Here is a 27,204-nt window from a genome sequence, read left to right as displayed (position 1 = left end):
TAAGTTTCATACATTTAGTGTTTGGGTTAACAAATTAATAATTGACGCTCCGACGGTGTATTTTTTTTATTTATTTTTTTTTTACAAATGTTACATTGTTTCTTTATTAAAAACATAACTATGCATTGATACTTTCAGGATAAATAAACACAATAGAAACATACTGAAGACAAAAACCATTAAAATGGTTCCACGTTTCTGTAGTTCTTTAGCATCTGTGTCATATTTTGCTTGTAAAATACTGAAAATTCAGGGATTGTTGGAACAAATAGACACTACGATGACTCAGCTACAATGCAAATACCGCATGCAAGTGTTAAAGAAATTCATGTAAGAATTCATGAGAAATGTTTGCATCAGTGATACCTACGACCATCTGGAAGCGTTGTTTACTTCAGTTATCCAGATGAAATTCCCCTTCCGCATCCAGCTTCTTCTTCATTTTAGTTGATTTGATATTTATGTGCGGTAGCAACATTGTGACGCACTACCGCCATCATCTGGTAAGAAGTGCGAATAAAATAAAATAAAATAAAATAAAATAAAATAAAATAAAATAAAATAAAATAAAATAAAATAAAATAAAATAAAATAAAATAAAATAAAATAAAATAAAATAAAATAAAATAAAATAAAATAAATAATTAATTTATCCATTATCATTAACATTTGTCATTATGACTTTGAGCAAAATGTCAGTTTATCCTGCATCTAGTGGTAATCACAATAAGTAATTTAATTGTATTTCAAAAGTAATATAGCATCAACCTGAAACTCTATGAATCAATGTTTTTTTGTTAGAAACTTTTGACAATAATTTTCACCTCTCATACACTGTGTTTGCATAATGCAGCTGCAGAATAAAAGTGACACATGTTTACAGCTCTGAGTGTCCAGACTCTTTAAATATTTCTCTGTCAACATGTATGAAGCAGCTGAACTTAAAATACTTGATGAAGAATGAATATACAGCTGAAAACCTCTGGGATTAATTATTTATTTTACACACAACATTTAATAGTGAACAAACATCCAGTGGAGGAGAAATAAAATGAAATTTCCTCCTCAGCAGGTTTGATTACTGCTTGTTTCTAATACTCAACACTAAGGATCAGACCAGCTGGAGAGTTTGAGAGTTTTTGAAATTTTATTTAAAGGAATAAAACTTTTTTTCTCATATTTCAGGCGGTCAGTTTCTAACAGGGGGATCTATAAATGATGGCGGCTATTTAATATTAATAACGAATCTGAAGCATGAGTTAAGATCTATTTTTCTTGGCTTAAAAAAACTTCTGTTCTTGGATTATTCAAAGAAAATAATATATTTTAGTAGGTTTTCTTCAAAACAGGACTGTCACATTTATTGACTAAAAATCTAAGCACTTCTGATGAAGAACAAATAAACATAAATCAGGGTCATATTTACAACATCACATGTAAGTTGCAGTTTTTGTATTTATTAACCTCTTTGTTTCTTTGGATCTCTGCTGTTCTCTTTCTTGTAATACAACAGAAACTAACAGTAGCGATGAATGACTTTAATGAAATTATGAAACAATAGATTCATTTTTCTAAAAATCTTAATGAAACAAGAGTTGGAAAGATTTTGATGACAGAAGTTTTGACATCAGCAACTTCTCCAACACTGAAATATGGGAAGAGTTTCTCAGTGAAAGTGTCTCTGTGAGTGTAGATGAGATTCATGTCTTCATGGTCATAGAAGGACACCTCCCCCTTGTCATAGTCCAGCTGGACTTTGATCCTCTGGAGACTCTTCTTCACTGTGACAATCTTACCATCACCATTAGTGTATTTTCCATCACCGTGCCATAAACACCAGATTCCATATTTTGATGAAGGATCGCATCTTCCCTTCCTGTCAACAGACTCTTTAACCAAACCAATATTCCAGCAGGGATGATCTCCCACCTCCACCTCCCAGCTGTGTTTCCCTGAGCTGAAACCCTCAGAGCCAAAAACATTGCTGTAGTTTGTGTTTCTCTCTGGATTGTCAGGAAGCTGCTGCTTTGTGTCTCCACGTTTCACACTGGTCAGATCATCAGACAGATAGAGCCGTCGGTTTGCAGTGTTTGGGTCCAGAATAACAGGACTGAAGTGGATCTTCTCCTTCAACTTCTCCCAGACTCTGAAGGACAGGTTGCCCAGGTGTTTGGCCACATCTATCAGCGCTCCTGAGAGCAGCTGTGGATCTGACAGTGAGCACTGGGTTCTGGTTCTGCTCTGAGTGTCTTTATAACTGCTGAGGAAGGACACCTTGTCTTTCTGCAGGTCTTCTTCAACAGCACAGATACTGTCTGACAGAGAGGAGATCTGATCCTGGATCTTCTTCATCTCTCTGCTGATAGTCTTCCCCTTCTGCTTCTCTTCCTCCCTCAGAGCTGCCAGTCTGGACTCCTCTTCCTCTTTCAGGAACTGGTGCAGCTTGTTGAACTCTGCTCTGATCTGCTTCTCTGTGGACAACAGCTGCTTCTTGCAGTGTTCGTTCATTTCATTGTATGTTTTCTCCACGTGTTTGTATGTGTTCATCTTGTCCTGCAGAGACTTTAAGTCAGACTTCAGCTGCTCCTTCAGCTCACTGACTGCTTGTTCTATAGGAACCACTTTGTGATGCTGGTGGAGAGAAAACTCACAGACAGGACACACAGCTCTCTGCTCGTCCTCACAGAACAGTTTAGGTTCTTCTTGATGTTTAGTACACACAGTCAATGTCTTCACTTCTTTTCCTGTTTCAGATGATCCAGATTTGTGTCTTCCAGCAAAAGAATCAGCCAGTTTCTTTAATCCAAAGTTCACTGGTGGATATTCCTTTGAAGATTTTCTTTTACAAATGGGACAGTTCTTGTTTCCAGCTTGTTCCCAGAATTTCTGCAGGCAGCTTGAACAGAAGTTGTGGTTGCAGCTCAGAGACACAGGATCTCTGAACGTCTCTGAACACACATGGCAGCTCAGGAAGTTTTTAACAGTAAGTCTCTCAGCCATTCTGATCTATTATGTTTCACCAAACAGGACTCACCAACTTATAATTTACCTTGAAATAGAAATTCCTCCAGTTGTGTTTAATGTTCCGTAGAGATCTCACACCCTGAAATGGCGTCTCAGTTTTCTTTGCTTGGTTCAGGTTTACTTTCACTTTCCTTCATTTCAGTCACATCAGTCAGAAAAGCTGCAATAAATGTTTATCTCCAGCAGATGGAGGTGTCAGAGCGTCTTTCAGAGCTAAAGTTGCTGCATTCGTGGACTGTAGTAAAATAAAGTTCTAACATCTTTTTCATTTTCACCAAACCAGCAAGAAAACATGTGATGTCGTTGGGTTTCATAAAAGCCATAAATAAGAAGAAGTTTGCCCTTCATGTATATTTGTTCATGTATATTACACTGGTACAAAATTAACTGAATAATATAAAATAAATTAAAAAAAAAAAGAAGTGTTTAAATGCATTGTTAAAAAATACACAAAATCAACCTCTTTTAAAAAAAAAAAAAAAAAAGGATAATAAACACCTTATCTAACTTGTTAGATTTTATTCAGTACTCTTCACATATCAATAATAACTAAAAAGGTTTTTTTAAGTTCACCGGAATTTATTTGAAGTACAGATCCAAATCAAGCATTCCTGTCACACATTAAACAACACCATTATATCTTTCTGATCTTATTCAACTTGTATCACTCTTTTTTTTTTCTTTTTCTATTTAGGTTTATATTAACTCAGCAGGTTATAGAAAAGTGAAAAGGGCCAGAATCCTGACATATCTGTAGGGATTTTTCCCTAAATATCGGAACAATCCGGACCATTTCTGGTGCATTTTGAGACATGTTTCATGTCTGGCGATATACGGACATAAGATACTGCATGAGGACATATATTGTGTCCGGACACAAGGTGTGTCTGACTTTTCTCATATATGAGCTCTGAATATGACCTGCGGTCACATCCGGAAGTATCTGTGGTCAAGATACTAAACCAAGCCAGAATCCTGACATATCTGTAGGGGATATTTCTCTAAGTCTCAGAAGAATCTGGACCATTTCTGGTAAAGATCATCAGTGGTCAACATGTGCCATATCAGGTGATATATGGACACATGATACTGCATGAGGTTATATACTGTGTCCAGATACAAGGTGTGTCGGACTTTTGTCATATATGAGCTCCGAATATGACCTGCGGTCACGTCCGGAAGTAGCCGAGATCAACATACTAAAAAGAATCTGAATCCTGATTTATCTGTAGGGTGTATTTCTCTGTGCCTTATAAAAATCTGGGCCATTTCTAGTAAAGTCACTAAACATTGACATTTTTCTTTCTTGATATGTAGGTTCAGGATACTTGTGCAGATATTGTGTTAGGATACCAGACCGGCCAGTGGAGCAATAATGACTAAAAACACATTTTTTGTGTTATTTATTGTATATTCTTTTTACAAACACATGCAAGTGAGCATAAAAGTTCATTTGACAGCAAAGAAAATACTTAAATATCAGTCTTATTATACAAATTTGACCAATATGATGCTATATATCAATGGATGATTTATTGCTGGATGAAGCACATGACTAAATACATTTTGCTAATGGTTCGATCACAAACATATAACATAGTTTCTTGCCTTCTTGTAGAAAAGACTACTTTAGACGTCTTGCAGCTGTCTTCAGTGGAATGAAAGAGGCATTTGAACATAGCAAATGCGTCATGGGGAAATCAGACATTGTGAATGTGTTGTGGCTGTCAAAGGGAAACCATGACAAGAGGCATGTTAAATTGTAGATAAGTTTACACCTTCTTGTGCTCTCTCTTTTGTAACAGGGATTGTTCTCACAACGACCACTTCAATGGCAAATTGCTCTGGGCTTGGCCACAATGCCAGTCAATGACATGCAAATCAGCCATTTTGGGTGTCTTCCAGAGCAGATTAATCTCTGTAAATCTTCCAAGTCAGAAACTGAATTGCAAATGTTTTGCTGAAGTTCACAGAGTGAACTTTTGTTTTCCTCTAGAGTATGTTTTCACAAAGAAGTAGCTAAATTACATGTTCATCTTCTGATGACTTCACAATGTAGCGAGTTGGTGGTCGTCTCATCAGATGGAGGGAAAAAAAACAAAACAACAGTTCTCCATATAGATCTGATCAGTATAATTTTAGTCTAAAGTTGCAGTAAGACAATTTTTGTTGTATGTATTGATGAAGTTATTGCAAGTAATTTGGATGTAAAATGGGAGTAAATAAGTTTTCTTCTTTCCACCTTTTAGGCAAAACTCTTTTTTCCCCTGATTTTGTTTCATGGGTCATTGTTTGAAAAACGACAGACTCTTGTCTCCTCTGTTTTGCTGTAAATACCACCGTCTGAAATACAAAAAGCAAACAGTTATACAGTGAAGCAGGGAAATAACTCAGACTGAAAATTGGTGTATTGAATGTGTGTATGTGTTGCAAGCAGATTCGCCTGCTGTGAATCTGCTTGCATTCTAGGAACATGTAAATTACATGTGATGACTCGGATGTAATGAAAAGAAGTATTGAGCAGATAGAATCTATTTCATGACCAATTAATTACAGTTGAGACATTTGTTTCCCATGTCAGTGCACCATGTATACCTATAAAATTACTAGATAGAACCAGGCATGTACCAAGTAAAATGATAGCCACAAATGTGAATAAATTATTGGTACCCTTTGGTCAATCAAAGAAAAACTCACAATCGTCACAAAAATGATTTCTGACAAAAGTAATATTAAATAAAAATTCTAATGAATTTAACCAGTGAAAGTCAAACATTGCTTTTCAATCATTCTTTAACAGAATTCTATGAAAAAATAAAACTTGTGAAACAGGCTTGGACAAAAATGATGGTACTCCAAGAGAAGACTGAAAACAATGTTACCAAAGGAACATGTTAATCCAAAGTGTGTCCACTAATTAGCATCACGGGTGTCTACAATCTTGTAATGAGTCAGTGGGCCTATATGAAATGGAACTGTTTGCCAAGTAGGCCAAAAGAACACTGTCTCTACCGGAAAACATGGAGGAGGTTCTGTGATGTTCGAGGGCTGCTTTGCTGCATCTGGCACATGGTGTCTTGAATTTGTGCAGGTACAATGAAATCTCAAAACTATCAAGGGATTCTAGGGAGAAATGTGCTTGCCAGTGTCAGAAAGGTTGGTATCAGTTGCAGGTCATGGGTTTTGCAACAGGACAATGGGCCAAAACACTCAGCTAACACAAGAATGTCTAAGAGGAAAACATTGGATTAAAGTCACCTTCTATAAGTCCTGACCTAAATCCTATTGAGCATCTTTGGAAGGGGTTGAGACATGGCACCTGAAAAAGGCACCTTTCAAATCTGAGAAAACTTTTGCTTTGCTGAGGAGTGGGCCAAAATACATGCGGAGGGGCGCAGAATTCTCATTGCCAGTTACAGGAAACATTTGGTGGCAGTGATCGCCTCAAAAGGTTGTGCAACCAAATATTAAGTTAAGGGTCCTATCGTTTTTGTCCAAGCCTGTTTCATGAGTTTATTTTCATATAATTATGTTAAGCATGGCTGAAAAACAATGTTTTACTTTCAATGGTTAAATTTCATATAATTTTTATCATATTAGTCAGATTCAAGTTATTTCTGTGACAATTGTAAGTTTTTCTTTCATTGACTGAAGGGAACCAACAATTCTGTCCACGTATGTATAGTTTTAGATCAAATGCAACTTTCAGTACATGACCTGTTGACTTCCTAGAGTCATCAGTGTAATCAACAATGTGGTATGGCACTCTTATCAACTGAGTGGGGAAAAAAAACATAATATAATTGGCCAAGTTTTCACATTGTCTGCTATAACAGGAAGTTATTGTTGACCTACACAAAGTTTTTACTTACACCCTTTCTGCCAATATCCATGCTGCCTCTCTCCTCCATCTGTCTGAAAACATGCAGTACAATGACAACAGGAGATGGATCAGCAGCTGTAATCATTGTGTATAATTTTGTTTTACAGACATTTAAGAGCAGTGCTTGCTACAGCTCTGAACCCCTTGTACCCATTGGAACCGTTCTTGATAATTCTGCAGTTTAATTTGTTACACAGATGTTCTACATCTACATGTGTGTGGCAATGGTTGGTGTGGTGCTGAATTCCAACAAACAGATTACATTGAAAGAAAGCAGATTAACAAAATAATGCAAGTAAATCTCAAATAATGTGTAAGATTGCTAGACATATGGGAGGCAAATAATTGATAAATACTAAATATCATTGTTGTGTTATGGTGTAACAGCAAAGGGTCACTTACCACTTTTCACATTTCTGATGGCGGTAAAATGCTGACTGAAACATCCTTTCCACAGTGATGGGAAAAGCTTCAGTTGTCTTTCCTTCCACAGACATGCTGCTTTTTTTAAAAAACAGCAAGCAAAAACATTAAATGACTGCAAACTAATCTGTTGGACAAATCCTGAATTTCCTGAATTATCTAAAGGCCCGGGAAATAGGATGTTAAATGGGGAAGTGCGATTGGGTCACTGACTAATGTAAATTATATCAATGTAAAAATAAAAAAAAGAAACAAGGAGTTAAACATCTGAAATAAAGAGCTTAATAAAAAATACAGAACATTTCATTCAGTGAGGTTTCTCTTAATTTAATCTCATACTTGATTATTATTTGTTTTTGTCATATTTCTATCATCACTTCGGAAGATTTTAAAATCAGAACTTCATGCAAAGCAGTTTGTGTTAGCAACGATGTCCATGACGTTTTTCCAAAGCTCCGGTAAAAAGAAATGTGATTGGCTGCATCATTGGTGTGCCACTGTTGCTTTCTGTCTATTGGCTGCAAAGTCACATGACCAGACTGTTTGAAAATAATGGCGGGACGTCAGCGTCTGCAGTAATGCAGTCGCTGCGCCGATCTGTTGTGGTGAAGAAGGAACTGAGCCAGAAGGCGAAGCTCTCAATTTACCAGTGTTGGGAATTTCAGTTGTTACAATATTTTCAATTCATATGATGATAATCTTTTATTAATCTTACATTGATGTTCTTCATTAATCCTCATTTACAAGTTAAAAGTTTTCCTCTGTGTGCTGTTTGGATAAGCAGGACATTCCAGTGATGTGCAAGGTCAGAGTGGTCTGACAAAATTTGATAAACATTCGGTTCCTATCAGAATGGTATCTTTAAGAAGAGTACACATACGCATTGTCCTATCAGGACATACGCATTGGACTTTTGAACAAAGCAAACACCCACACACACACATTGAATTGTATCAACTTGTATGAATGCCACGTGGTATCTTTCAATAAATGACTTGGGGTTTTTTTGAAGCTCAGGCTTCTGAGATGAGCCTCCTTGCAATTTGAACAAGATCGTCTCGTCTGGCTTCCTTCTTATTTAATGATTATGTTAAGATGTTAAGGGTTTAAATTTAACAACCAGTCGATCTACATTCCTACCCTCACCTATGGTCATGAGCTGTGGGTCATGATCGAAAGAATAAGATCTCGTATACAGGCGGCATGGGAAATGAGTTTCCACCGCAGGGTGGCTCTCCCTTGGAGAATGGGGGAGGAGATCGGTCATCCGCGAGGGGCTCAGAGTGGAGCCGGGGCTCCTCCACATTGAGAGGAACCAGTTGAGACGGCTCAGCCATCTGGTTAGGATCCTCCCTGGACGCCTCCCTGGTGAGGTGTTCCAGGCACGTCCCTCTGGGAGGAGACCCCGGGGAAGACCCAGGACACGCTGGAGGGATTACATCTCTCGGCTGGCCTGGGAACGCCTCGGGATCCCCCCCGCAGAGTTGGCAAATGTGGCTGGGGAGAGGGAAGTCTGGGCTTCACTGCTTATGCTGCTGTCCCCACGACCCGACCCTGTATAAGCGGCAGAAGATGGGTGGATGGATGGATGGATATATTAAAGGTCAATTAATTAATATATTAAAGGTTATTAAGGTCAAATAATCTTAATCTGCGAAAAAAAAAAATCTTGCAGTTCAGCTGTTAAGGAGAGAAATCTGCAGTGGTAAAATTAGAGCATTGTATAAATGAATATAATCAAAAGTCTTTTTAATTTAATTTCCAAACGTTAATATCTTCCTGTCATGTCAGAAATGTTGCATTGAAGCTTTGGTTGGAACTGCAGCTTCCTTCTTGATTTTATAAAATCATAAAAGCTCACAAATCTGATCTGACATCTGACTTCACTTAAACAGGATAATGAAGGTGAGGAAATGCTTTTCTTTTAGTTTCAGTGTTCATTTAACTATTTGAATGTAACTTATGTGAGTCTAACTGAAGAGGGCACGGTGTTTCTGACCCAACAAGCCCTGAGTGAGTCCTGATCTGAGAGCCTTGCTGCTGGAGAAAAGGAGGGTTTTCCAGTCTGGTGACAGAAAGAACAGAGGAGGGTGCAGACAGATCTTAAATGGAAGATGAAAGAGTACACGGCCAGCTACAGGAGAAAAATGAAGGACCTGCAGCAGAACAATGTGAGGGAGGTCTGGAGAGGGCTCCAAGCTATCTGAGGAGGTCAAAACCAGAAGAGGAACCCTGAACCTGGAGACAGAGACTGGGCCAACTGGCTGAACCTGTTCAACAGTTTTTTTTACTGGGCCCACCTCCAGCTTTCATCATCGCAAACAGCACCAAGGTTGTGGTGGAAAACTACGAGGTGGAGAAGTCTAAGGGTTAAACCTCGTCCTTTATTCAAAAAATTGACACAGGGTCAGTACAGAGAACTCCCGAGAGCTCCGAGCTCTTGCAGGATGTGTTCAGTATTTATAGACATACACAAACAACCGTGTGTGACTGCAGTCTAATTGCTCCCTAAACGATAGACTTGAATCAGATGTTTCTCACAGGAGTTCAGGTGTAGGTTCAGACAGGTTCTGTTTAGTCTGTGACAAGAGAGAGCACTATGTGAGAGCGCTATGTGTACACCAACAGCAGATCAGGTGAGAATGCAGCTGAAGAAGATAAAAACCAGGAAAGCCACGGGTCCTGATGGCATCTGCTCCAGACTCCTCCAGGACTGTGCAGACCAGCTCTGTCAGGTGGTCTGCTACATCTTCAACATGAGTCTGGAAAGAGTTCCTGTTTTGTGGAAGATCTCTGGTGTGGTTCCAGTCCCTAAAACATCTCCCCCCAAAGAGTGATTCTGCTGTGTTATAACGCCTCACTGCACATCAAACTGGGTGAGGCTGGAAATACAAACACTGTTTCTTCCTTCTTAATGTTTGATGATTTCTTGTATTTTTTTGTCTTTTTTTAAAATATACTTTTAATGTCTCTTTTACTTTGTGTTTGAGCTGCCCTCCTCTCCCTGGATGAATAAATGATCTTGTTATCTTAAAAACATTCCTGTCATGTAATCCCACAGAAACTAACAGTCGTCATGAGGTTGTTTCTCAAAGAGTTCATTAAAATGATCAAAATAAAATCAGACTCCCAATATGTAACAATGATTTACAAGGTTTGAAGTGTAAAAGTCTGAAAACTATGGATGAACAACATTTTATGATGGTAAAAGTTTGAACACGATTCATTTTTCTGAATATTTCAAAGAAACAAAAGTTGGACAGATTTTGATATCAGAGGTTTTTGCATCTCCAGCTTCTCCAATAAGGAAATACGGGAAGAGTTTCTCATTGAAAATGTCTCTGTGAGTGTAGATGTGAGTCATGTCTTCAGGGTTGTAGAAGGACACCTCCCCGCTGTCATAGTCCAGCTGGACTCTGATCCTCTGGAGACTCTTCTGTATTGTGACAGTCTTACCAAGCGCATCAATGTATTTTCCATCACCATGCAATAAACACCAGATTCCATATTTTGGTGAAGAATATCTCTCTCCCTTCCTGTCAACAGATTCTTTAACCAAACCAACATTCCAGTCAGGATGATCTCCTACCTCCACCTCCCAGCTGTGTTTCCCTGAGCTGAAACCCTTAGAGTCAAACACACTGCTGTACTTTGTGTTTCTCTCTGGATTGTCAGGAAGCTGCTGCCATGTTTCTCCACATCTCACACTGGTCAGATCATCAGACAGATAGAGACGTCGGTTTACAGTGTTTGGGTCCAGAATAACAGGACTGAAGTGGATCTTCTCCTTCAACTTCTCCCAGACTCTGAAGGACAGGTTGCCCAGGTGTTTGGCCACATCTATCAGCGCTCCTGAGAGCAGCTGTGGATCTGACAGTGAGCACTGGGTTCTGGTTCTGCTCTGAGTGTCTTTATAACTGCTGAGGAAGGACACCTTGTCTTTCTGCAGGTCTTCTTCAACAGCACAGATACTGTCTGACAGAGAGGAGATCTGATCCTGGATCTTCTTCATCTCTCTGCTGATAGTCTTCCCCTTCTGCTTCTCTTCCTCCCTCAGAGCTGCCAGTCTGGACTCCTCTTCCTCTTTCAGGAACTGGTGCAACTAAAAACAAATGCGGTATGAGACAGCAGCTTGGATCAAACTGAAAAACCTGCAATGTTTAAAAACCCTGTAGGCAGATGATACATGAGAAAGATGACACTGTAACAAACAGTTAATAGAAACACAGCTTACCCCCACTATGTGATGAAAGGACCCAGTGCGACTGGCCCTGGGACGTGGAAGACGACGCACTACTGTGAGTGTGTCCAGTAATACCAATTGACTCCACATTTTGTCCTCCAAAACTAGCTTGGGTTGTATTTATGTGTTGTTTGCATGACTCTACACCGACGGGAAAATCCTGATGTCTGTTTGGTAAACCGTGACCGGATATCTGATTTTGAAGCATTACTTTAAGCGAGCTGTTGGTTGTGATAAACGGCAACTCCTGGGTCCTACAATGCTGTGGTCCTTGATTTTCTTGGGGAAGAGATGTTGGAACTTTTTCTTGGTTTGTGGCCATCATCATTGTTGAGGTGTGAGAGCTTTGCTGAGCAAAGGACATCGGGTGAGGAACACTCTGGACTGCCGTGTTGTCATAAAGCAAGTTAGGTAATGTGATGCTGCTCATACGAGGGTCATTGTACAGGGCTGTGTGAGGAACATTGTTTCTGGAAGTAAAGGTACTTGGATCACTAATGCAGCTTTGATTGGACGCCTGCGAGAGGTCATATAAGGTTCTGTGCTCAGAGGACGAGCCCAGAGCGAGGTTGTGTTGGTTGATGAGGAGTTCTTGAGATGAAGTAGAGGACCAGCCATTGTGGCCTGCCCACGTCTGGCAGGGTATGTGGTTCTTATTTACAGTGGAGTTGTTCATCATTCTCCATATCAATCTATGCTTGCTGTCTGGAGTCTCTTAATTCCTTGGAGTGATATCCTAACACAGCAAAATACACAAGAAAATCATATTAATTTCACATAAATGCACAGTGGTTTGGAAAAAAAACTTGTGCAACAGAATTTTAGATATCAGTAGAAAACAATTCTTTAAATTAACATATACTTTTTTGAAAGGAATAATATCCTCTCTTACAGTAAAATAAAAAATAAAAAAAACTTTAAAAATTCAGATTTACAAAAGGAGGCTTTTGATAATTCAGTTTTAAAAGATCCCACCTGTGGAGGATGCAGATGGACGTCTTGTTACCTAACTTGGAGGAACTTGGCATTACAGTTTGCTGCTGCAGATGATGCCATTCTGCTTTAACCTTAGCTCTGTCCCTGATTCTGGGACAATTTCTAGGGGTGGGAAATTCGAATAGAAAAATCAAAAATAAGGATTTTTTTTTTTTTTTTTTTTTGCTTCACAATTTTAAAATAAATTTTTGGTTAAAAAATTTATTTTTTCAGATAAATAAAAATAATCCATTATGAAAAAATTTGTCATTTTCATTGTTTTCATAGGTTTTTTTTTTTTTTTTTGTTACTTTTCTTCTTGGGCATTATAGCAACAGAATATGGTATGGTTACTGAGTTGATTTTTTCTAATTGAAATCAAGACAAAGGGAAACAGGGAAAAAAAAGTTTTACACATTTATTTTGTTTTTAATCTACAAAATTTAGCGATATCGAAAAACTGTGAGAATCACAATTTAAATCAAATCGGCACCCAAAAATATCGGAATCGAATGGAATCGGGACAGAAGCATATCATCACAGCCCGATTAATTTACCCATGATAACCCCAAATTTTTACATTTCAGGCCAGGAGAGATGCACATCTAGCATCTACATTTTAAATGGAAAATATGCCATTTTAATCTTTCTGGAAAACATAGATTAGTATGCAATAAAAAAATGGTTTTGAATAAAAAAACATAATTTAATTTTTTTAAAAGGACAATGGTAAAATTTTTCTCAGGCTTTCTACAAGTACTGAATATAAAATGCTAAATAATTTCATTAACAGTAGAAGAACATCTGTACTGCTTCCATACGATAAGATTTATAGATCTATATTCATAGGTTTATGAACAACTGTCAGGTACTCTGTGTAATGAAAAACAAAATTCTACATTTTCTTTAAAACTTGACTCTAAGTTTCATACATTTAGTGGGAAAACATCATTTTTTTGGGTTACCAGATTAAAAATTGACGGTCCGACGGTGTGTTTTTACAAATGTTACATTGTTTCTTTATTAAAAACATAACTATGCATTGATACTTTCAGGATAAATAAGCACAAAACAAACATACTGAATGCAAAACCCATTAAAATGGTTCCACGTTTCTGTAGTTCTTTAGCATCTGTGTCATATTTTGCTTGTAAAATACTGAAAATTCAGGGATTGTTGGAACAAATAGAGACACTACGATGACTCAGCTACAATGCAAATACCGCATGTAAGTGTTAAAGAAATTCATGTAAGAATTAGTGATGGCCAATACGAAGCAGGGCTCCGAAGCTTGTATCGAGTAATTCCGGAAGCGCTTTGCCGAAGCACTTGTCGACGTGTGTGTCGCTGACGTATGCAGTGACGTGTGAAGCATCGTGAAGCCTCGCCGAGCATGCGGCGTCACGTGACAGGTTCAGGAAGTGTCTCGCGCTTTTGGAGCGGCATTCAAAATAAAAGGGGGGTTGAAACGCAATGGATTGCCCGTGTCATCTTGTTCATCTTGAGTTATTGGGTCCATTTTGTTGCTGTTTCAAAACAATTATCATGTTTTTGAACTGTGTAATTGTTGCTATGGAACCAGCAGCCAGAAAAAGAAAAACTTCACCTGTCTGGGAACATTTTGATTTGATTTCTCCGAATAAGGTAACTACCTTGTTATGTACAAATTCTACAAATGTAAGTTTAAAAACAGCTGTATACTGTTTGCATTTTACTAAATCTATAGCCCTCTTTTTTTTTTTTTTCAGGTGAAGTGTCTGTTGTGCCTCAGGGAGCTGGTGTATAACAACAACACCTCATCAATGCTAAGGCATTATCGGTCTTTGCATGTCAATGTGGAGGCCACTCAAGAAAATCCAGGCCCAGGTAGGCCTTTTGGAAACACAATAATATGATCTCACTGTATAATAACACATTATTGTAATGCATTTAGACAAGAATGCTGATATTGCGGAGTTGTTGGTGAATATGGTCGTTGAAGATTCCCAACCCTTTTCCTTTGTGGAGGGCACTGGCTTCAAAAAGCTTTTTGAAGCATTGGCCCCTAATTATGTTCTACCCACAAGGAAGGTAAGTACACAAAGCATTTTTTATATTTTTCTCATTTTCTTTTTAACACATTATACTTTTATTGTAGACTCTGAAAGCCATGGTGGATAAACGATACCAAGAAACCAAGGAGAAAGCCAAGGCTGTGGTTTCTAAAGCACAGGCTGTCAGCATTACATCAGATTTGTGGACATCCATCAACACAGAATCTTTTTTGGCGGTGATATGCCATTTCATTGATGAAAGCACCAGTCTGCAGTCTGTGGTTCTTGGAGTGCAGCGTTTTACTGAAGCACATTCTGCAGTAAACCTGGCAAGCACCAAAACGGCACTTATGACAGAATGGGGCATAAGGGACAAGGTCACATGCCTTGTGACTGATGGTGCACCCAACATGGGTGCCTGTGCAAGGGAACTGCATTTGCGCCACACAACATGTGTTGCACATTCCCTAAATTTGATGGTGAGAAAGGCAATGGAGAATTCTCTTGAGATTTCTGCTATCCTCAGTAACTGCAGAAGGATAGTGGGATATTTCAAGAGTAGCACTACTGCAAAAGTAAGCCCTTTACATGCACCATGTGAATTGTTTTGTGTGTGTGTGTGTGTTGACAAGTTTGTTGTTTTTTTATAGGAAAGACTGTCACAAATGCAAGTTCAGATGAACCTTCCTGTGTTGAAGCTTGTTCAAGAGGTGGAAACTCGCTGGAACAGCACCTATGTAATGTTCCAGCGGCTATATGATCTCCGTGAACCTGTTGGTGCAGCTTTGGCCGGACTGTGAACTAACATTCAACCGCTGTCGGCAGATACTTTTACAATTATCAAAGACTGCCTCAAAGTTTTGGAGCCTTTCAATCAGGCAACGACTGAGTTGTCTGAGGAGAAGAGAGTGTCGGGGTCAAAAGTTATTCCACTCCTTTCAATGCTCCACTGTTCCCTGGAAGAGGAGGAGATTGGGATGATCCAGACCGCAGAGAGCAGAGAAATGGCCCAGTTTCTTCGAAGACAGCTGAGGGACAAACTAAATAACATCCAGTCAATGAGCATCATGTACCTGTCAACACTTCTGGACCCAAGGTTTAAAAAAATTGGTTTCTTTAGCCCAAATAAAGCAGTGGATGCAGAGACAAGACTGATATCAGAGTGTGCTGCTATTATAAGGCATCATCAGTCATCATCATCATCATCATCTCCATCTCCATCCACTCCATCAACATCAGCTACTCAATCTGTGGAGCAAGGTAATTAATACAGTACAATTGTGCTAATAAGTAATGTTTATTTATTCATTTTTTTGTAGGAAGCAAATTGTGGCATCGCTTTGATGCAACTAGTCAGCAGACTAGAACGACGAATGTGACTGCAGGTACCACAATGGAGGTCCAAGCCTACCTGTCGGAACCTAACATCTTGAGGAAATCAGACCCACTGAAGTATTGGGAGCAACAGAAGGCTGTATATCCAAATCTGTACAAACTAGCTGTGGCATTTCTGTGCACTCCTGCCTCGTCTCTGCCCTGTGAAAGGGTATTTTCTAAAGCTGGAGAACTATTGTACAAAAAAAGAAATCGTCTTTCTCCCAAAACACTGGATAAATTAATATTTCTAAATAAAAATGGATACTTTTAAATTACATCTTTATTCAGTTTTGCATAAGCACAAACATCAAGTAACACAAGCACAAATATAAAGTCACAAAAGCACAAACAACAAGTAACACAAGCACATTTCACAGCTCTGTGTCAGAACCCCTTTAACTCAACCAGTGTGTAGTTCATTTTTTTGTCCACACAATGGAGACATAGAGCAAATGAAGCACCTTGATGAAGCGACAACCAATGTGTGATACGCTTGGCAGCGATGCCTCACTGATTCATGACCTCTCATTTTCCCATCGCTAGTAATAATTAATGAGAAATGTTTGCATCAGTGATACCTACGACCATCTGAAAGCGTTGTTTACTTCAGTTATCCAGATGAAATTCCCCTTCCGCATCCAGCTTCTTCTTCATTTTAGTTGATTTGATATTTATGTGCGGTAGCAACATTGTGACGCACTACCGCCATCATCTGGTAAGAAGTGCGAATAAACTAAACTAAACTAAACTAAACTAAACTAAACTAAACTAAACTAAACTAAACTAAACTAAACTAAACTAAAATAAAATAAAATAAAATAAGAACATTATTTAATTTTAGAAGTAATATCAAACTGAAAGTCTTTGAATTAATATTTCCTCATTGAAAAAGTTTGACCATAATTTTCACCTCTCATACACTGTGTTTGCATAATGCAGCTGCAGAATAAAAATGACATGTTTACAGCTCTGTGTGTCCAGACTCTCTAAATATTTCTCTGTCAACATGAATGAAGCAGGTGAACTTAAAATATTTAATGAAGAATGAATATACAGCTGAAAACCTCTGGGATTTATTATTTATTTTACACACAACATTTAATATAAACATCCAGTTATAGACAAAAAAATCACATTTACTCCTCAGAAGGTTTGATTACTGCTTGTTTCTAGTGTTGAATGCTGGAGATCCAGCGAGTTGGACAGATTTTGATATCAGAGGTTTTTGCATCTCCAGCTTTTCCAACACAGAAAAATGGGAAGAGTTTCTCAGTGAAAGTGTCTCTGTGGGTGTAGATGACCGTCATGTCTTCTGTGTTGTAGAAGGACACCTTCCCCCTGTCATAGTCCAGCAGGACTTTAATCCTCTGGAGATTCTTCTTCACTTTGACAGCCTTATCAACAACATCAGTGTATTTTTCATCACCATAAGATAAACACCAGATTCCATATTCCGGTGAAGCATATAACTTTTCCTTCCTGTCAACAGATTCTTTAACCAAACCAATATTCCAGCGAGGATGATCTCCCACCTCCACCTCCCAGCTGTGTTTCCCTGAGCTGAAACCCTTAGAGCCAAAAACAAGTGCATACTTTTTATTTCTCTCTGGATTGTCAGGAAGCTGCTGCCATGTCTCTCCACGTCTCACACTGGTCAGATCATCAGACAGATAGAGCCATGGGTTTGCAGTGTTTGGGTCCAGAATAACAGGACTGAAGTGGATCTTCTCCTTCAACTTCTCCCAGACTCTGAAGGACAGGTTGCCCAGGTGTTTGGCCACATCTATCAGCGCTCCTGAGAGCAGCTGTGGATCTGACAGTGAGCACTGGGTTCTGGTTCTGCTCTGAGTGTCTTTATAACTGCTGAGGAAGGACACCTTGTCTTTCTGCAGGTCTTCTTCAACAGCACAGATACTGTCTGACAGAGAGGAGATCTGATCCTGGATCTTCATCTCTCTGCTGATAGTCTTCCCCTTCTGCTTCTCTTCCTCCCTCAGAGCTGCCAGTCTGGACTCCTCTTCCTCTTTCAGGAACTGGTGCAGCTTGTTGAACTCTGCTCTGATCTGCTTCTCTGTGGACAACAGCTGCTTCTTGTTATGTTGAATCCCATCATTGTATGTTTTCTCCACGTGTTTGTATGTGTTCATCTTGTCCTGCAGAGACTTTAAGTCAGACTTCAGCTGCTCCTTCAGCTCACTGACTGCTTGTTCTATAGGAACCACTTTGTGATGCTGGTGGAGAGAAAACTCACAGACAGGACACACAGCTCTCTGCTCGTCCTCACAGAACAGTTTAGGTTCTTCTTGATGTTTAGTACACACAGTCAATGTCTTCACTTCTTTTCCTGTTTCAGATGATCCAGATTTGTGTCTTCCAGCAAAAGAATCAGCCAGTTTCTTTAATCCAAAGTTCACATCTGGATAGTCTTTAGAAGATTCCCTTTTACAAATGGGACAGTTCTTGTTTCCAGCTTGTTCCCAGAATTTCTGCAGGCAGCTTGAACAGAAGTTGTGGTTGCAGCTCAGAGACACAGGATCTCTGAACGTCTCTGAACACACATGGCAGCTCAGGAAGTTTTCTACAAGAGCGATTTTTTCAGCCATTTTTCACAGAATATTTCAACAACAGAACTCACCGACAGAAAGTCTCTTTATCTCATATCAGAAAAATCTTTTGTATTTTTCCCCATCAAGCTCTCCCCACTGTGTAAAGGCGTCTCAGCTCACTTCGGTTTCTGCTTTTACTTCCTCATTCGGGTCAGAAACGAAGGTTTGTCCACATGTCTAAATGCTTTACTTATATTTCCTTGCACAGACAGCATGGACGTCTCACATCTTTTCATATTTTATCATCACAATGCAATCATTTCTTGACTTAACCCTCCTGTCATATATACTTCTGCTTGGATTAATGTGTAATGAACATAAAAATCAAAAAGGTTCATATTTGCCCCCCCCCTTGCAATTTTATGTTACATAGATTGAAAGGGTTCAGAAGAGACAAATACTAATTGTTTCTTTGCAACTGTGAGACATTTGTAATGGCACAGGAGATGGGACCCAAAGGAACCAGAAGACCTCAGGACTGGTTACAGATTTTATTGACAATAACGGGGGACGAGGAAGCAGGAGGCTAAGGCAACGACGGCTTGAAGTCCTCTTAGAGGATCCCAACTGTGTCCTGCTGGTGATGACAGGAGGGTTAGTGAAAGATGGCACACAGGGAGAATCAAACTCCAGGGAAAAATGCCCAAGAAGGAAGAAAAGGAGTTCCTCTCACCTGAGATTATTGGGGGTTTGTCCAGAATCCAAGTCCAAAATCCAGTCCAAGGTCCATACACCGAGTAGTTACGTGAGGGGAAGAGGCAAGGGAAAACTCTGGGCAGGCAGGTTCTCAGGAGACAGGGAAACAGGGTAGGAATGAGCTGTGCAGCTTTTCTGTTTGTGACTTCTTGATCTGACACAGCTAAGAGCTCAGTACGATTATAGAAACACACAACAAGGCTTTAGGAACAACTCCTTATTTAAACACTTACAATAATTGTACATTAGTTTTAGATGATTTGAAATGTATATATTCATATAAATAACACATCTCACACAAATACACCAAAATGTTCTTTTATTCAATGAATCAAAGCAATTAAATCATGAGTTCCTTTAAAAAGTGAAGTCACACAATCATTTACAAGATAGAAAGCATGGCATCAAAGCACATTATATAAAACAATGATAGAACATCCACAAAGGTTTTTTTTTATTTTTTATATATATATATATAAAACACCCTCTTGTCTGCACACTAAAATAAATGCAACACAGATCACAATAAGACTCCAGACCATGCAGGCCTGTATACACGCTGTGTACAGCACACACATCATAACAGGCCAAATCACTTTCAGATCAGACTGATTGCAGATAACTGCTATTGGAAACATGCGTATTAACTAAAATATTTCAGGACATATTGGTCTCTGACCAGTTGACCACTACTCATGGTGGTATTGTCCCAGTCTACGTGTTGTCACTCTGGGGGTCTTATCCTTCCTTCAGCAGGCCACATTGTGAATGACAGCACATGACACTGTGACGTCTCATGTCCTGCCTAAGATGACCTTTAAGTGATCAAGACATTAAAAGTCATTTTTATTCATGTCTTCATCCTGGTATGGGTATTATAAGCCTGCTGTGTTTGCAAACGGTGCCAGGAGAAAGTTCTGGTAAGCCTACCCTCTGTCCACCAGCAGTACACCACATAATTCATTGTGAAGATAAAATGGCATCATCAAAACCAGTTCATCTGGAGGAGAAGCGTTGCCATTCTGGCAGATAAAGTAGTCCCTCCAGTGTATCCTGGACCTCCCAGTTGGACATGCTCAGAAAACCTCTCCAGGGAGACGTCCAGGAAGCATCCAAACCAGATGCGCTTCTCTCCCCAGAATAACTTACATTACACAGCTTTAACAACATATATCACCTAGAAGTAGTGTAGCTATTAGTTTGGTTTTATTATGCATTCGATTCATGAAACATGTTTATTTTCATAACCTATAACACCATCTTAAGAGCTGCATGGCACTGCAATAGGGAGTTATAGTTCTTTTGGCATTAGATTTAGTGTTGTAAATATTGAATTAACAACATAATTAATGGGACAGTGAGCATAACCGTAGATTCAGATCTTAAAAATGTAATTGTTAAATGGGTGTAAATAAATTTTTGTTCCAATATCTGACCAGGCTGAAGAAGTTTGTCTTTGCTGTACTGTTATTAGTCCTTTATTAGTCAAAGTTAATGATGTTACAACATTAAATCTTTAAATATAAGTTATAGCAACCTTTAAATTATTTTCACTGTTATTTTACATAAAAGACATCAAATTCATGATGATTTACTTTTACAAATGTAAAGGTTGAACAGAACAACATAATGCAGTTTGATCATTTAAGTACTGATGGGATGTTTCTCGACATATTGGCACCAGGCAGCAACCAGGAAGCCAGTGTCAGCATATCGTCCAGGTCCTGGTGGGTATATAGGGAATGGATGGACAGATATTCACAAGTAAAATAGCTTGTTACTCCTAAACCTTGTAATTTCTTCTATTTTATCTCACAGCCAGTTATCAAGTACAGACTCATAATTACATTAAAGCACAACATCTTCATGATGAGGAGTAAAAACATTAACTTTTTAAAAGTGTGATTGAGGTAAATTTTCTGTAGAGGGCAGCATTTTGTTAATGTGAATGCTGTTGGAGCTGCTCTGTCATGTTCTGCTCATGTTTCATTCCACTTTATTTTCCGCCTGCAGGATTAACAAGTCCGTGGTTCCTCCAGATCACAAACTGGAGTCTAAATCCTGAACCTTTATCAGTTTCTCTTCCTCTGAAGCAAAAAACACAAAGGAAAGGAGGGTGTATGAGTGTGGATTATGACAGTGTTTGTCTTTCTTCTTCACACGCATTGCTTTAGTACTTTAGGTTTATGGTTGATGTTCACAGAATCCTGTTTCAGGTGACCCTTCAACCCAGAAGTTTCTTACAGTTTCAGGTTAACTAATGACGCTGGTCAGCACCGCTGTCTGAAGACACTGACTCACAACAAGCTGAATTGATCTGTCTCACCTACTGCAGCTCCCCGGACCACATCTGAACAGAAACCAAACATCTGCACAATGAATATCAAACTATGACTTTATCAGCCATTATAACCACATACCATAACAATAACTGACATCATGGCAGCTGCTGTTTTTGGATAATATCCCAATAAAAGAAACAGATTTTTGATTTTTAGTCTCAGCAACATGAGAAAGTTTTGAAACTGTGTTTTCTGTCAGATGTCAGACGTTCAGAGAAAGTTTAGAGCAGGGCTTCTCTCTTTGGTCCTGCAAGGGGTGCAGTCCTACAGTTTTGCAATGTATGCCTGCTCCAACACACCTGACTCAAACGAAATGGGTCCAACAGTCTGAAGTTCTGCACAATGACCCAGTAAGTTGAGGTGTGTTGGAACAGGGGCACATTGAAAACCTGCAGAACTGAAACCTTGTAGGACAGAACCAAGTGATATTTCCTTTATCTGTTAAGCCCAGTTTAGAAAACACCTAAATGAAGTGTTGGTCCACAGTAATGAAGTTGATATGCATGTTGTTGATGTTATAGATGAATGATTTAACAAGAGTCTGGATGAGCAGAAAACAGTGTTTAATTACAACTTGGGAAAGTGGGAGCAGACACACAGTCCCTCACAAAGCCGGAGTGAGGCTCCCAAAAGGAGAGCTCGACCAGGATTTAAAGGGTAGATCACATGCTAACAAGACTTAGGGCACTTTTACATCATCATTTTTGATTCAAATCCGAGTCCGTTTGCTCAGAAAGTACACTTCGTTTGGGGAGCTGTTAATGCGGCAAACAATTCTGATTCAGACCAAAGAAGCGGACTTGGTCTGCCTACAAACGCAGGTCTCGTTCTGTTTCAAGAAAACCAAACACAGGAAGCAGATTTTTTAAAAAGTCATTTCCAGCATTTGAGGTAGCATTGCATTGTGGGTAAAAACATAGCGATGGCGTTAAGAGTCCTCTGCCTCATCTGTTGTTCATACAGCGTCCATTGTTGCAGTGTATTTCTGCAGTATACTTGCATAAGACACAATAAAAAACCCAAAACAATGATAGTTTCCTGCTGTATGTTTTCATCGCAAGTTTTCTTCTTCACCTGGGTTTTGTCTTCTCTTTTGCTAAATACTAGTGCAGCGCCACCTTTGGTGGGAATGTGGAAAAGCATTTAGAATGGAATCACAATGCATTAATATGTTGACATTACAGTAAAATAGGAAGAGACAGAAAAAAAGTGTTCATCTGAAATTCTCACCAAGAAAAAAAGCATGCATAAAAAGTGCAGTGCATGGAGGATGAGGATCCAACAACACAGAGTGGAGAGGCAGGAATCAGACAGATATGAAAGCTTTAAATGAACATAATTGAAGATGCGGCAGTTACAGGATGACTAAATAAAGAATAACTGGTCCAGAAAACTAAAACATTGACTCGTACAAACACTGGGAAATGATGACGATCTGGCAGCAAACAAAAGAAATCAATGGGTATTCATAAACTGAGGAAAATGAAGAGCAGGTGGAGCAATCAGCAGAGTAAGACCAGCTGTGTGGTGAACAAGAAGTAAAGCTGAACTACACGGGCGTGATGCTACAAAATAAGACAACACACAAGACAGAAACAATGGAAGAGAAACAAAACTTAAAAAAAAGTCTGACACATTTAACAGCACATTACAAAATAATGCAAAAATATGGTCAAACTTTAATATCTCTTTATCATGACAGCAGAGAAAATGAGGCCAGAAAAGATCCCTGATGTAAAACCACAGAAAATCTAGAGGAAGAAAAGGCAGAGAAAGAGCATCTTCTGGGAGCAGAGGTCGTTTTCATGGAGGATCATAGTTTATTCTTTTCAAACATGACTGAATTATTCAAAAGCTTGTGCTCAGAAACATATCTTTTCCTCTTTTTTTCCAGTAGAGCACTGGGACATGTAAACCAAGGCCACTGGCAACACGCTCTCAGGTTTACTGTAGCAGCTGCAGAAAGGAGTCAGATAACACGTGAGACCACCCCAAGGAGCATCTCTAAAACACAATATCTTTAAATCTAAACAAATGAGCTGAGTTTACTCGATAATTTGTTTGATAATGTGTGTTTGTGTGAGTGTGTAGACTCTGCAACATGTGTGTTATGTTGTGATGCAACATGTGTGTCTGCAGACAGATGTGCAAAAAACAAACTGTGTGTCACACAGCAGGGATGAGACAGACAGTGTTACCTGACAACACTGATCTGCAAAAGACACTTGGAGCCACCTGTCTCTCTCTCTCTTTCTCTCTCTCTCTCACACACACACACACACACACACACACACACACACACACACATTTAAGAGCGGCTCAATGATTTCTCAAGGAAGGAACCTCATTTGTTTCACCATGGATACTGGAGGTGGAAAAAGATGCTTAACCCTTAGAGGACTGATCACAAACACACACTCAGAGCTTCAACAACTGATGTTCAGCTTCATTTTCTCTCTGATGGTTTTTGGTTTCTGTTTTAGCTCCACTTTTAGCTCCACTTGCTAATTGCTTTATACTTACAATTAGACATTTAGCCATCCAGTCAAAGTGAAACTTATTGTGGGCTTTTTCTGTGCTTCAGGTCTCTCTAGTTGCAATGAACACGATGGCTGCAACATAAGACAACCCTCCCAACTTATTTGGGGCTCCTTAGGATTGAATTCAGGAAACCATTTCAATTTATTTCTGCATCACACTCGCAGCTCAGAGTGGATTTGTTCAGCATCCTCATTTTTATTTCATGGTGAACCCATGCTGGGTTTGTTCACGGGGAAGTCTTGCTCTTATTTTTATTTGCTGTTAACAGCAAATTTTCATCAGAGGTTTTATATTAGACTTTAAAAAGTGAGATCACAAAGGTCTCCCAGGTTTTTGCCTCTTGTCCTGAGTGGTCTTTATTCTTTTTTCAGTCAATGCAATGGTGTTGCAAAACTGCTTCCAACAAAAACAACTCATAACCCGAAAATTTGACTTCCAACGAACACTGTTTTGCAGATTTTAACACTGCTTCACAATGATATGAGACTTAGTTGTAGCTCAAACTGGAACGGTTTGGACTGACTGCTATCTGCAACTGTTAAAACACTGCATCCTTCAATACTTAATATCAAAGTAAATTAAATTATTTAAATTGATAGATTTAAAAAAAACTTATCTGGAAATAAATAGCCTATTTCAAAATGTGTGTCAAAAACTGTCTCTCTCGTGGGACTGTGGCATCTTTAATACAGAGAAACAACCCAAGTTCCAAAAGAACTAGCTTTGTAAAAAGTATAAATAAAAACTAGATGCACTTATCTGTAAATCTTGGTAGAAAAGAAATACATAAACAAATCTATGTCTAAATAAACGCAGATTTTATTCCCAATAGAAGATAAATATCATATCAGATGTTAAAGCTGTAACATTGCATGGAAAAATCAGCTTAATATTAATTTGACAGCAGAAATTTGATTTGGTTTGCCTGCTACTTGGCAGATATGGCAAGAGCGGCAATGATAAGCAACATCTGATTTGAGACCTGGCCAGAAGAAATGTTTGAGGATTCTATCATAAGTTTTTGTGATCCCCATGTGTCCTGACCAAGGATGGTCATGAGCCAAAGTAAGCACCTGAGAACGGAAAACCTTGGGCACAACAACCTGATAAATGGCAGCCCACTCATCCTTTGGGTCCCCACCAGCCCAGCGTCGCATCAACAAACCATCATCAAGGATATAAGCCACTCTTTGGTCTTTAGCTTCAGCCCGAGAAAGAACAGAGGCATAGCATTTTGAAAGAGATGCATCCTTGTTTTGGGCTTCAAGAAACTCTCCTCTCGAAGCTGGGAGATTAACAATCCCTGAACTAGGAGATGCAGTTACATTCCCAGACTTTACCTCAGGCTGGCTGTCAGGCCTGTCTGTTTCGGGATCATGTGCGACCAGAAATGAGTCAGACAGATCAAGACCATATTTCTTGGTCTGAGCTCTTGTAACCACGCAAGCTGGAAAAAATCACAGGAAAGGTCTGTGGTCTTTCAGACTCTGAGCTCAAGATGGGTTTGTCCAACACCTCTGGGACAGGCACAACCAGTCCACCTGCTAGATCATTACCCAAAATAAGGTCCACACCTTTAATTGGCAAGACAGGAAGAACAGCAACTTTATAAAAGCCACTAACGAGGGCTGACCGTATGTGAATATGATGCAAGGGAGCAGAAACACATTTCATCCCAATACCCTGAACAACTGCACTCGAGTTACAGGAAGATGTCTGGGATAATGGTAAAATACCATTCCGAATAATGGACTGCGAGCCCCCTGTGTCTCTGAGTATGGTCACAAGCTGCTGACGGATTGGATCCCCATCTAACGAGACAAATCCCTGTGAAATGAAGGGCTTAAAACAGGAATCATGTTGAGTTTGCTCCAGGCCTGGCAGACTTACGCTCTCAATCAAACCCATGCCTTTTGGCTGCAGCGCAGTGGAAGAAGCCGATTTACGCCTTAAAGCAAGACAATCTGCAATGACATGGCCCCTTTTATGACAATAGAAGCACTCACGTGCCTCACGAGGGGGAGATGGAGGACCCTTGGCCTTTTCCACAGGAGAAAGTCTGGATTCTGGTCTCACGGAACGTGACACAGACATCTTATCAGAGTGAGAAGGCAAAAACACATTTTTATGGGTCAATATAAACTCATCAGCCATTATAGCTGCCTTTGACAATGAAGTCACCTTTTGCTCATTTAAAAAGACCACCATCTTTTCTGGCAATGCACTCTTAAAATCCTCCAAAAGGATTAACTGACGAAGTGATTCAAAATCACATTTAACATCACTAGCAGAACACCATTTGTCAAAAAGAACGCTTTTCTCTCTTGCAAACTCTACAAATGTTTGGTTTCCAGACTTTCTATGGTTCCTGAACTTTTGCCTATAAGCCTCTGGCACAAGTTCATAGGCACGCAAAATGGACTCCTTGAGAGTTTTATACTGTATACTCTCTGCAACAGAAAGAGAGGACACAACTTCCTGTGCTTTACCGACTAACTTACATTGAAGCAAGATTGACCACATATCCTTGGGCCAGTCTAGTGCCGTAGCGATCCTTTCAAAGGCACTGAAGTAAGAGTCAACCTCTGTCTCACGAAAGGTTGGCACCAAGGCAATATTTCTACTGACATCAAATCCTCTTTTCTCAGGTAACACCTGTGAGGAGTTTAGAGATGCAGAGTCTGGACTGCTTTGAACTGATGCTTTTGCTAAGGAAAGTTTCATGGCTTCTACATCAAGCTGTTTTAATTTAATTTCTTTTTCAGCTTCTATTTCCAATCTGCGAATTTGCAGTCTTAGGTCAAATTCAGCTTTACGCTCTTTTGCCTTTTCCTCAGCCTCTAACCGGAGGCGAGCCAGACGAACCTGGAGCCTGGCATCCATGCTAGAACTATGGAGTTCAGGAGACACAGGCTCAAAACGGGGCAAAGTTCCAGGATTGGCTTTGAGCTCCAGCGGGTTTCCTGGAGTAACGGCCTGGGGAGCATCTTTGCTCTCCACCACAGGAGAATCAGGTTCTTTGGGTGAAGAAACATGGTCAGAAAAAAACCCAAAATCAGGA

The 27,204-nt window shown here is 39.4% G+C and overlaps 2 protein-coding genes across 2 annotated transcripts; both read right to left on the bottom strand.

The window, feature by feature from the left end:
* Window positions 1–1,563: 1,563 nt before the first annotated feature.
* Window positions 1,564–3,000, bottom strand: LOC306764161 (zinc-binding protein A33-like; the record flags this gene model as incomplete). Its single annotated transcript, XM_079251202.1, has 1 exon — window positions 1,564–3,000. The coding sequence occupies one exon, from the start codon at window positions 2,998–3,000 to the stop codon at window positions 1,564–1,566; it is 1,437 nt and encodes a 478-aa protein (XP_079107328.1).
* A 14,127-nt stretch (window positions 3,001–17,127) lies between these two features.
* On the bottom strand, window positions 17,128–18,561 carry LOC306764160 (nuclear factor 7, ovary-like; the record flags this gene model as incomplete). The annotated part of the gene is made up of 1 exon (XM_079251201.1): window positions 17,128–18,561. The coding sequence occupies one exon, from the start codon at window positions 18,559–18,561 to the stop codon at window positions 17,128–17,130; it is 1,434 nt and encodes a 477-aa protein (XP_079107327.1).
* Window positions 18,562–27,204: the final 8,643 nt, after the last annotated feature.

This window comes from Telmatherina bonti, assembly GCF_933228915.1.
Source record: "Telmatherina bonti genome assembly, chromosome: 13".
NCBI lineage: Eukaryota > Metazoa > Chordata > Actinopteri > Atheriniformes > Telmatherinidae > Telmatherina > Telmatherina bonti.
Note: the sequence above shows the minus strand (reverse complement) of the source record. Positions and strands in the feature narration are given on the sequence as shown.